Source organism: Bison bison, unplaced genomic scaffold (genome assembly GCF_000754665.1).
Source record: "Bison bison bison isolate TAMUID 2011002044 unplaced genomic scaffold, Bison_UMD1.0 scf7180017864322, whole genome shotgun sequence".
NCBI classification, from domain to species: domain Eukaryota; kingdom Metazoa; phylum Chordata; class Mammalia; order Artiodactyla; family Bovidae; genus Bison; species Bison bison.
In genome coordinates this window covers 3934782-3947249 of record NW_011494894.1, presented here as the reverse complement: position 1 = coordinate 3947249, position 12468 = coordinate 3934782, and the positions used below count along the sequence as shown (strand labels likewise).

The window sequence follows — 12468 nt, the reverse complement described above, 5'->3', positions numbered from 1 at the left end:
TTTCACTTTCATCAAGAGGCTTTTCAGTTCCTCTTCACTTTCTGCCATAAGGGTGCTGTCATCTGCATATCTGAGGTTATTGATGTTTCTCCTGGCAATCTTGATTCCAGCTTGTGCTTCTTTCAGCCCAGCATTTCTCATGGTGTACTCTGCATATAAGTTAAATAAGCAGGGTGACAATATACAGCCTTGACCTACTCCTTTTCCTATTTGGAACCAGTCTGTTGTTCCATGTCCAGTTCTAACTGTTGCCTCCTGACCTGCATACATGTTTCTAAAGAGGCAGGTCAGGTGGTCTGGTATTCCCATCTCTTTCAGAATTTTCCACAGTTGATTGTGATCCACATAGTCAAAGGCTTTGGCATAGTCAATAAAGCAGAAGTAGATGTTTTTCTGGAACTCTCTTGCTTTTTCGATGATCCAGTGGATGTTGGCAATTTGGTCTCTGGTTCCTCTGCCTTTTCTAAAACCAGCTTGAACATCTGGAAGTTCACAGTTCACATATTGCTGAAGACTGGCTTGGAGAATTTTGAGCATTACTTTACTAGCGTGTGAAACGAGTGCAATTGTTTGGTAGTTTGAGCATTCTTTGGCATTGCCTTTCTTTGGGATTGGAATGAAAACTGACCTTTTCCAGTCCTGTGGCCACTGCTGAGTTTTCCAAATGTGCTGGCATATTGAGTGCAGCACTTTCACAGCATCATCTTTCAGGATTTGGAATAGCTCAACTGGAATTCTATCACCTCCACTAGCTTTGTTGGTAGTGATGCTTTCTAAGTTCCACTTGACTTCACAATAATATTTTAGCAAGTGAATATTTTTGATTCATCTAGAGTAAGAAAAGGCTACTTTATGTTCAATTAGTAGTCTTTCAACATGAATGTGCCTGATTCGGGCCAGCTGCCTAACTGAGATATCGTTACCGAGATAAGAGAAGCCCCATTAACCTTCATTGTTAAGCTTCTATGATAAGGAGGTTCAAGTGGTTTCTTCCAACAGAGTTGGACAAAACCATGAAGCATTAGTTATGTGGATTTTGTACGCAGATAAGACATTCAAAGGGGCATGTTATGAATGTTCAAAGAGCTTGAGTTGTGGGAAAAAAAAAAGAGAGAGACATGTCTATACTTTATGCCATTAAAATTTGCTTGGATTAAAATGGATCGGCTATTCAGGAAAAAAGTTAAAATATTATTTGAATTATATTATAAAAAGTCAAAGATCCCTGTTATCTTAGCTTACAGAAGTTTTATCAACTTTATTTCAATAATACTAGAGAATGTTTTTCTTCTCTCTCAGAAAAGTTTTAAACACTTTAACCTTTTGAAGACTTTAAACAAATAAACGTTAGTTGTTTAATTGGTTACATATTTTTGACTCCTCTACTTCACTACATTTCTGATAGGATTTCAAACTTTAATTTGTGTTGTCAGTGAATTTCAATTACTGAGCATAATTTACAACTTCACATCATGTTAAGTCCCTTAACAGACATTACAGAAGAAAAACATAGTACTCTTCCTCAAGAAAATTCCATTCCTATTGGCAAGAAAAATACACATAAAATGCTGTTGTCTGTTAGAGTATATAGACCTGACATAAAATGTAAGATATTAGAGATTTAGTGTCATTGTAAGAAAGACGTCATAAAGGTGGTAGAACTCAGGTTCAAGTTGAACATGGAAAGATCTACCAATTGGGGGTGAAACATCATCTTTGTGTAAAACAGTATAAGAAAATGCTCAGAAGGGAAGCCAAAGGTATGTTTCAGCGAGCAGTAAAAAGACACTAGATTTGGTTAATGTATGAACTGGTGAAGAGTAGATGGTATATTTGGAAAAACCATTAGTGTCAAGCTATATAGAAAGATTTGACTTCCAGATAGAAATGTTTCTATTCAATTATGATAAGGGGAAACATTTAATGATTTTTGGTAGGAAGCTATTTAAGTTGTGTTTTTGAAAAAAAAAAAAGGTATTTTAATAGTTCATATGGGTAGCTTGGCACAGAAAGAAACTAAAAGCCGTGGTATTACTATGTTTTTGTAAATAAGGGCTTAGAACTAGGGAGATACTGATAAGGACACAGAGGAGAAGATGCATGTGAAAAGCTTAAATATTACCAGTGTGATGTGTGATGGATGGATGGATTTGATGTGAGTGGGTATAGGAGTGATTTCAGTTAAGAGTTTTTTTCTGGGCTGTGATAGCATGGTTTATACAAACAGGTGAGCTAGACCAGGAAGAAAGGTGATGAATTCCTTTCCAGGCAAGTGTAGTGGGATGTGATGACAGCATCCTCAAGTATAAATGCACAGCAGGGAGCTGGAGACGAACAGATGGAGGTTCATGAGAGAAGTTCAAGTTTGAAATGTACTAGATCAGCAGCAGAGAAATAGTAGTCAAAATACCATGGTGACTTCTTCAGTAAGGATCAGAGAGCAAATCTGCCTCTCAAAAATGTCTCTCTTTACTGTGTGCCCAAAACCACAGCATTAAACAAGACGAGATTGCTGGAGAAGTAGGAACCAGGAAATCTTTGTTTCAGTACTGTGGATAAGGGTGTGAAACTCACAGATAAGAATTTACTTGTGGTGATACATAAAGTTTCCTAATGGTCTCTGATTCATTGCTAGTCATGTCTCACTAACTCTATGTAAATCATTATAAAACATACCACTTTGTCATGAAGGGTATATGTGCCATTTGGCTTTGATGTGAATTGAATTGCATTGTGTTCTCATCACAATTGTGGTTTATAACTTGTTTTACAAAAGTAGAACGTTCTATATTATTGAGTAAATAATAAAAACATACATATCCATGATTTTTTTCCCACAACTTTGAGGACAGATGTTTTAAAATTCAGAATACTTTAGATTTTGAAGTTATAAAATATACTTACACTACATATTATATGTGCTTATAATATATATTCCACAATGTCTGACTGGGGTCTTATAATCAAATAGTGATTTCTCCAGTGGGATGTATTGATATTCACATTGAGTGGGATATGTAAAGATTAAGCCTCATATAAAGATTAAGACTGGTTTTCTACTAAATGAGTTCAGGGCAAATTTTACCATCGAATGAATAGCAAAGGAATTGCAAAATCCAATAGCTAAATCCAATGTGAATTTTGGAGTTATTTGGATTTTAGATTGTTGGATAAGGGGTTAAAGATGCAAAAATTTTAGAAAGGGGAAAACAGATGAAAAAGGAGGACAGAGGGTTTGGGGTTAGGCAGGGATGCATGGTAGTTGGATTCCATAGAAAATGGTCAACAAAGACTTTGAACTAAAGGGTAAAAAGGAGCAAGCCTTATGATTACAGAAGGAAATAGTGAGCATAAGGGCTGCAAGGTGGGAATGAGCTTGGTCTCTTGGAGAAAATTAAGAAGGTATGTGGCTGAAGTGGAATACGCAAGACAAAATGTGCTAGAAGATTGTTTAGGACATGGGTCAGTCAGGGAGCATGAGCCAGACCATCATGAACATTTCTCGACCGTGTTTCTATTTCAGTAAATAAGAAGCCATTGGAAAGTTTTCAACTGGCATTAGTATGCTGTGATTTGTATCTTTAAAAATTCATTCTGGCAACAGGGTATCTAAAAGATAGTAGGGGAATAGAGAAGATGTTTTAAGAGGCTATTGTGAGGATCCAGGGGAGAGTATGGCAGCTTATACCAGTATGGTCTTGGTGAACAAGTGGATCACTAGCCAGTTTCTAACCACATCTGATGATAGAGCCTACAGAACTTGATTTCTTTCTCTTTGAGATATAAGAGAAAAAGGACCATCAAGAAAAATCCTGCCAGATTTCTCTGGCAGTCCAGTAGTTAAGTGATCGCCTTCCAATGCAGGGGGTGTGAGTTTGCCATCTTGTCCGGGAGCTGAGATCACACATGCCTTGTGGCCAAAAAAGCAACATTTAGCAATCTTGTAATAAATTCAATAAAGACTTTAAACTTTTTCCACATCAAAAAAAATCTAAACTCTAAAAAGTTATTCTAAAGTGTGGTAAGGATAGTATGGATGGTGGTATGAATATATGAAAAGAAGTACCATTTACGAAGAAGGGCAAGATTGAGAGACTGACAAGGAAGTGGGATTCAGAGCTAGGAATTCTGTTTGGATATATTAAGATTCAGATGATTTTTAGACATAGTTATAACCACAGGAATACATGAAATATAATAGTGGCTACTATTTTCTGAGTGATTAAAATGTACTATGTCCTCTTCTAAGTTCTTTAAGTTTCTTAACTCATTGGTTCCTTCCCAAAATCTTGCAAACTATCTACTGATTTTATTAGCATTTTACAGATTAAGAAACTAAGACACAGAGAACACACGTAATCTACCCAAAGCTTCATAGTTAATAAACAACAGAACAGAATTTGAGCCCAAGTTTCTGGCTGCAGCGCCTCTGCTCTGAGAAAATAAACTCTGTTGGCTCTATTCCTATGCATTTCTGAATATATACAATATAAAAGCTTTGCTTTGTAATCTTTTGAGTTAAAATAATGGTTAATAAGCAAAATTAAGGAAAGATGAAGAAAAGGCAAATGTTAGACACCACTTTCTTCCATTTTTATAGTCTGCTTCCATTATCAGAAAGAGTTTAATTTCTTTTGTCTCCTCCATGTATTTTAAACATCTGAGTCAGCAGTTTTAAAACTGTCTAATTAAGATGGACTTTATAATAAATGTCTGAGTTTTTAAATGCCAAAGGATATTCAATTTGTGCAAAGTAAGGAATCCTTCTGTGTTCTCATCTTATTCATCTGTGAGCTTCCTCCCCAATTTCTATATGTCATACACATGGTTGTTCGTTGCTGTTCAGTCGCTAAGACGTGTCTGACTCTTTGCTGCCCCATGGATTGCAGCATGCCAGATTTCCCCGTCCTTCACTATTTCCTGGAGTTTGTTCAGACTCATGTCCATTGTGTCAATGATGCCATCCACCATCTCATCGTCTGTCACCCCCTTCTCCTCCCGTGATGACTCAGACGGTAAAGAATCTGCCTGCAATGTAGGAGACCCAGGCTCAATCCTTGGGTGATGAAGATCCCCTGGAGAAGGCAATGGCTCCCCACTCCAGTATTCCTGCCTGGAGAATCTCATGGACAAAGGAACCTGGCAGGCTACAGTCCATCGGGTTGCAGAGAGTCAGACACAATTGAGTGACTAACACTTTTCACTCTCATATACATGATAGATAGTTGTTAATTTTTAAAAATATTTTAAATGAATGAGAATAATTATGCCAGTGTTGGAGTAATCTGTGTGTATATCTCTGTAGTATTTTTCTAGTAATGGATTGCATTTTTAAAAATCATTTCAGATTGGGTTGAATTTAGTCCATTTGAGATTGGCATGGCTAAATATGGTACTTTTATGGCGCCTGACTTATTTGGAAGCAAATTTTTTATGGGAACAGTTGTAAAGAAATACGAAGAAAACCCCTTGCATTTCTTAATGGGTAAGTGATCCCAATCTACCATGAGTTTGTTTGACTGTTTTGAATCTTGGTACATTCTAAGTCATATTCTGTGTTTGCTCTTCTTTAGGTGTCTGGGGTAGTGCCTTTTCTATATTGTTCAACAGAGTCTTGGGAGTTTCTGGATCACAAAGTAAAGGTTCCACAATGGAAGAAGAACTAGGTATTGTAAAAACATGCTTGCATTGATCATAATTATACTATACTGATAAACTTCATTAACACATACATATAAAGTTAAATCTTCATAAAATTGTAATTATTCTAATGCTATCAATATTTTAGATGAATCAACATAATTATTTGCTAAAAATATATGCTTTTACCTCTTAACTATTGTTTTGACATTGAGGTTGTGGAGTTCATAGAAACTACTGATTCCTGAGAATCCTTTTTTTTTTTTTTTTTTTGCCCCTTACTTTTTTTAATTGAAGGATATTTGCTTTACAAAATTTTGTGGTTTTCTGTCATACATCAACAAAAATCAGCCATAGGTACACCCAGGTACCTTGCATTTCCCTCCTCACCCCACCCCGCTAGATTGTCACAGAGCCCTGTTTGAGTTTCCTGAGTCATATGGCATATTCCCATTGGCTATCTGTTTTACATATGGTAATGTAAGTTTCCATGTTACTCTCTCCATACATCTTACCCTCTCCCTCCTCCCCTCCCCTTCCCCGTGTCCTTAGGTCTGTTTTCTATGCCTGTTTCTCCATTGCTGCCCTGAAAAGAAATTCATCAGTAGCATCTTTCTAGATTCCGTATATTTGTATGATCTATGTATATGATATTTATATTTCTCTTTCTGATTTACTTCACTCTGTATAATAGGCTCTAGGTTTGTCTCCCTCATTAGAACTGACTCAAACGCATTCCTTTTTATGGCTGAGTAGTATTCCAGTGTATATATCTACAGTGGAATCAGTTTTACTAGAGCATCTTTATTCCTTTTAGTTATTATATATCAAAACATACTATTCATATTAGAGAATACAAGTGGTCCCTGACTTACTATGGTTCAACTGACAAGTTTTTAACTGTATGACAGTGCAAAAGTGACATTACTCAGTAGAAACCATACTTCAGATTTTGAGTTCTGACCTTTTTCAGGCTAGCGATAAGATTGGGAGTACGATACTCCTTCCCAATAGCAAGCTGCCACTCCCAGGCATGTCAGCCATGCAATCACAATGGTAAACAACCCATATACTTAAAACCATCTGCACCCTATCAAGCATTCTGTTTTTTGCTTTCAGTATAGCATTCTATAAATTATGTGAGCTCTTCAACATTTATTATAAAGTGGACTTTGTGGTAGATGATTTTGCCCAACTGTAGGCTAAATGTAAGTTTCTGAGCATGTTTAAGGTAGGCTAGACTAAGTTGTGGTGTTTAGTAGATTAGATGTATTAAATGCATGCCTGAACCCCCCTCCCACTTCCCTCCCCATACCGTCCCTCTGGGTCATCCCAGTGCACCAGCCCCAGGCTTCCTGTATCCTGCATCGAACCTGGACTGGTGATTCATTTCTTATATGATATTATACATGTTTTAATGCCATTCTCCCAAATCATCCCCCTCTCCCTCTCCAGGATGTGGAGCATGTGTACACTCGTGGCAGATGCATGTTGATGTATGGCAAAACCAATACAATATTGTAAAGTAAAAAAAATTAAAAAAAAAAATGCCTGATGCATCTGGCAAAATTTTCCCCTTACAGTAGGCTTATTGGGATGATGTAACTCCATCGTAAGTCTAGGGGGATCTGTTCTCCTTTTATGAATAAGGGCAGCTTTTGGACGATTAGATTCATCAACAGTTGAACACAATATGATACTTAAATTCAAGCTTGATAGTTTATTTACCTCTTCAATACTACCTCATTAGAATTCTGTTAACTTCTTATAGCTAATTCATACCAAAAACATGAAAAAAATATTTCAAATCACAGCTAATAAACTACTGCTAATAATTTTCTTCAAATCTAACTCACGAGCCCATAATAAATTAAAAGTAATTTTTATACAACTTGTAAAAAGTAGACAAACTCAATTGAGGACCAGTAGTTTTCATTTGTTATAATATTAATGCCATAGAAACATGTTATCTTTAATGAATAAATTTGATTTACACAAAGCATACATTCAGGATCTCTCAAGTGCCGTGCCATCTGTATCGTAGTCAACACCGAATTTTTGTTATGACTATTTTGACTGGAAGTAGGAAGGGTCAGGGGAATTCTGAATTTGAATTTGGGGCCAGCCCAGCAGGGTCTGGGGAGAAGGATCCTGGAGATCAACAAAGTACCTCTCTATCTCCTCTTCTGTGCCTCTGAAGTAGCCCACATCTATTTCAGAGTTAACAGAACAACATAAATGACTTTTTCAACAATCTCTTTGAAAAATACTTGCATGTTAACAACTTATTGTAGGATTTTTTTTCTAATAAACTGTCCTTAGTTATTGCAGACAATGACAGCTGATTTAATTAAGCTCTATATGCAAAACACAAATGCAATTATAACTTTAATTGATGTACCCCAACTTGACTTTTAAAAAGTGTGAAGTCACTCTTCCTGCAAGAGTTGATTTTCAATATGTGAGATATATATATATATATATATATATTAAGTGCAGCAATTTTCTATAGTCCTTAATATTTTGGGTGTAATTCTTAATAAATAATGTGAAACTGATCTTATGATATCCCTAGAGTCAAAGACTTTAGAATAAAAATAAAAACAACCAAAGAGGCACTTTGTCCTTTAACTTGCTCCTGTCTTCTGAGCATCATGCAGGGAACAAGCAGCCAAGGTTGGTGGAACTTGGAGCGATGTCTGACCTTAACCACAGAGCCACATGCTCCTAAGGGTAACTGCAAGGCAAAGTGTTTAATGCTGAAATGCTCTGACAGTGACTTATTTTAATGAACACTGTATCCCAGATGAATATCCTGTTCTCACCTTTAATTTTGTGGGTATAATAAATTCTTCTCTAAGCTATGTGAAGATTTCAGTCAAGAGATAAAAAGGAGAGAAAAAGAACAGAATTGCTGCCTTTTGTGAGGCTTGCTTCTCTTGCTCTTTCTTGAATAATCCAGATAAACCCGTGGTTTGTTGCTTTTTCTTCCTAAGACAGGAAGAGAATAGGACTGAAACAACACATCTGAGGCTGGATGAGACAATAGCTGAAGGCTGAGGAAAAGGAGAATGTTTATACTCAATATTCTTGAGAATATTCTTTTTTGTTAGATGTCCCCTTTGAGACCAGTGGTTGGCAGCTTTTTTACTTTCACTGTGTGTCAGAATTAAGGGGAATATTGTGTCCTGAGAACCCCCGGCCGGCAGGATGCATGTTACCTCAGATTAGGGAAGGGTTTCCAGGAATGAGACCAGAGAGGTGAGTGATTGAGGGGAATCTCAGGACTCCTGGTGACCCTTTCATCCATTGGCCAGCTAAACTCTGCCTCTTAAAGGGATGCTCAGAGGTGGTTTTAGTTTCATTTTTCTCTTTCAAAGAAAGATTTTAAGGTCAATTGGAGTGTAATATGAGCAAACCAAATGTTATACCTACATTTTTCTGAGTTTAAAAGCCCAAATGGTTCTATCACTGAAAACTATAAATTTGAAGTCAGTCAAAAAAATAAAAATTCTATTGACTAATAGAAGGAAAAAAAAAAGTCACTCTACAGAAAAGGATTTCATGTAAAATAAATGTTCTCTCAAAGTTTAATTTTTCTATAAATGATGATTATAAAATGGTCTGTGTATTCCATAATTTGGGTACTTTTTTACTTGAAAAAAGAGAGCTAGGTATAATGCTAAATTTTACTCTTATCTTTAAGGCTTTATGGTTTCTATTTTAGTTTTTGTAACTGTTCTCTTAATACATTCTGAAGAAGCACAAATTGAAACCAAAACACACATTTCAGTAGATAATATTCATTAGTATTTAGTAAAAAGTCCCCTCATATTAGTAACTTCATTCATCTTAGTAAAACCGTTGTAGCCCATTGTAGATTTTGGCTTCACCCTATACTGACTATCATAAACGTCATTTTCACATATTTAATTAAAGAAAAATGTATCTTTTGGGTAATAAGAATTCTATAATCAAGCTGTTCTTCCTGTAAGAATTAATACAAACAAAAATTCTCCCCTTTAAATCACATATGAATAAATTCTAAACTATTTTTTTGTGCTCTGGGACATTTTGTTTTCCAATGAGAAATTTTTTTTTTCATATAAATTTATTTATTTTAATTGGAGGTTAATTACTTTACAATATTGTATTGGTTTTGCCATACATCAACATGAATCCGCCACAGGTATACACGTGTTCCCCATCCTGAAGCCCCTCCCTCCTCCCTCCCCGTACCATCCCTCTGGTGGTGTGATACCAAACTCTCATACTTAACCACTTGCTACTATATTTTGTCTTTTATATACTTTGTTCCTTGGATTGTTTCAATTTTTGTTGCCCTTGTAAAAAGCATCTGACTTTTTATAATTCCATTTTATCCAAACTGGCTATTTCTGATATGTAGAAAATATATGTATGAAAAATACTCATAAATCTAATACATTTAAATTTACTACATTGATCTAGATTTACACTGAGAAGTCTAGTAGAGCTCACTGTGGTCTTGCTGAGAGTACTTCCTTATAGTAAATTTCACTGTGAGTCTTGACACCTGAGATTCTTTCATTGTTTTGTTTTCTTTCCACAGAAAATATTACAGCAAAGCATATTGTGAGTAATGATAGCTCAGACAGTGATGACGAATCACAAGGACCCAAAGGTAAGAGAGCTGGAAACTCCTCTGGAAGAACTGCATTAGGAAAGACTATGAATGTTTTGTCTGATTTTCTCACTCAAGATACTAATGGTAGTCTCTGCTTAAGGCACGGAGTGATAGAATCGTAGCTTTCAATACAGACAGAGAATCAATGCCATATATGAAATAAAATATGCAACAAAATATGCAACATGTAAGTATGCCTTATTCCATTTATTTTATATACCTCAAAAATTTTATCAGTTGAACAGAGAACAAACTGAGATGGCATAACAGAAATACCAAATTCTGTGTCAAATCTGATTAGAGCACTAGGTTTCTAAGCATAGAAATGGTGATGTGGGAACATTTTTATGTAGCTTTAATAAGTAAAGTTTCATCCTTTAAAATCTTATTATTAAGTAACATTTGAAAAATTAAGTTCTCACTCCATTCCTGAGCTTTATATCCCATTGCCAAACTTCTCTCTCAAAGGGGATCAGTGATGGAGTAGATTTATTGAGAACTTTGTGTTTCATGTATCACTTTGTTGTATAAACAGGTTCTTTTACACCTTGACAAGGCAGTTTTCACCTTGTGTGGATCACGGTAGTCCGTGTGGAGTCAGGGAAGAGCTCTGGAAAAGATCTGGCATATTTGTTGCAATTGTTATGGTAAAATGGAATGATTTTACATTTGGACAGAGCCATTTGGGCAAATGTTCCCAATAGCTCAAAAACCAAAAAACAAAACAAAACAAGAAGATTTTACAACAACTAGATGAACATGTCCTGTTATAGTTTGAATAAAATCATCTAGATTTTAAAAGAGATTAAATACTTTTTTGTCCAAAACTTAATTACTCCATCAGCTAAGGTAAGGCTATTAGAAGAGGCTGTTTTATCTTTGCTGAATCAACACTGAAATTAAAGTTCTCTTTTCAGAGCCAGGCTGTTATTTGTCAGTTGTTCGGGTCTTTTCCCTTCTATTTTGAATTTCCTTTTAATGAAGGGGGATAGAAAAAATGATGGACAGCATATGCCTACCACTTACAGAATTAATTTTGTATTGATGTTGGGACCATCAAGTAGATTAATAATGGTTTATTGATTATTAGGTAAATGGCCAAAATCATCAGTACATTTGATCACCTCTACCAGTACTGGCAGATTATCTTAAAGCTGAGAAGCTCAAGGACCCTCTGAATATGGCTGCTTTGGTTTCAATACCAGCCAACATTGGAGAATGGTATTTAGGGTGTTTTTGAGGACTTCTTATTAGCTCTTAATATTCTTTTTTCTTTTTAAATAACCTTTATTTATTAGAGTAGTTTTAGACTCACAGCAAAATTGAGCAAAAAGTAGAGAGAATTCCCATATATTCCCTGTATCCACACACATCACCTCCACCACTTTCAACATCCTGTACTAGAGAGGTACATTTATTACAGTCAATGAACCTATACTGACACATCATTATCACCCAAAATCTAAGCTTTCGGGTTCACTCTTGATATTGTGTGTTCTACAGGTTTTCACAAATGTATAATGACACATATCTAACATTTTAGTGTCATCCCTCTGCTTCCCATCCCCCACCCCCCTGGCAATCCCATCTTTTTACTGTCTCCATCATTTTGCCTTTCTGGAATGTCATCTAGTTGGAATCATGCTATGGATAAACTTTTCAGATTGGCTTCCTTGTCTTCAGTTCAGTTCAGTCGCTCAGTCGTGTCCGACTCTGCGACCCCATGAATCGCAGCACGCCAGGCCTCCCTGTCCATCACCAACTCCCAGAGTTCACTCAGACTCACATCCATCGAGTTGGTGATGCCATCCAGCCATCTCATCCTCTGTCATCCCCTTCTCCTCCCGTCCCCAATCCCTCCCTGCATCAGAGTCTTTTCCAATGAGTCAACTCTTTGCATGAGGTGGCCAAAGTACTGGAGTTTCAGCTTTAGCATCATTCCTTCCAAAGAAATCCCAGGGCTGATCTCCTTCAGAATGGACTAGTTGGATCTCCTTGCAGTCCAAGGGACTCTCAAGAGTCTTCTCCAATACCACAGTTCAAAAGCATCAATTCTTCGGCGCTCAGCCTTCTTCACAGTCCAACTCTCAACATCCATACATGACCACTGGAAAAACCATAGCCTTGACTAGATGGACCTTTGTTGGCAAAGTAATGTCTCT

At 36.4% G+C, this 12468-nt stretch overlaps 1 protein-coding gene across 1 annotated transcript in view; it reads left to right on the top strand.

Annotated features, from left to right (window-relative positions):
- The window catches only part of PLA2G4A (phospholipase A2, group IVA (cytosolic, calcium-dependent)), a 174733-nt gene that overhangs the window by 123467 nt on the left and 38798 nt on the right, over positions 1-12468 (top strand). Inside the window, exons 11-13 of the mRNA XM_010853064.1 lie at positions 5348-5485; positions 5574-5666; positions 10232-10303. Coding sequence (XP_010851366.1) covers positions 5348-5485; positions 5574-5666; positions 10232-10303 — 303 coding nt within the window. The remainder of the gene's footprint in view (positions 1-5347; positions 5486-5573; positions 5667-10231; positions 10304-12468) is intronic.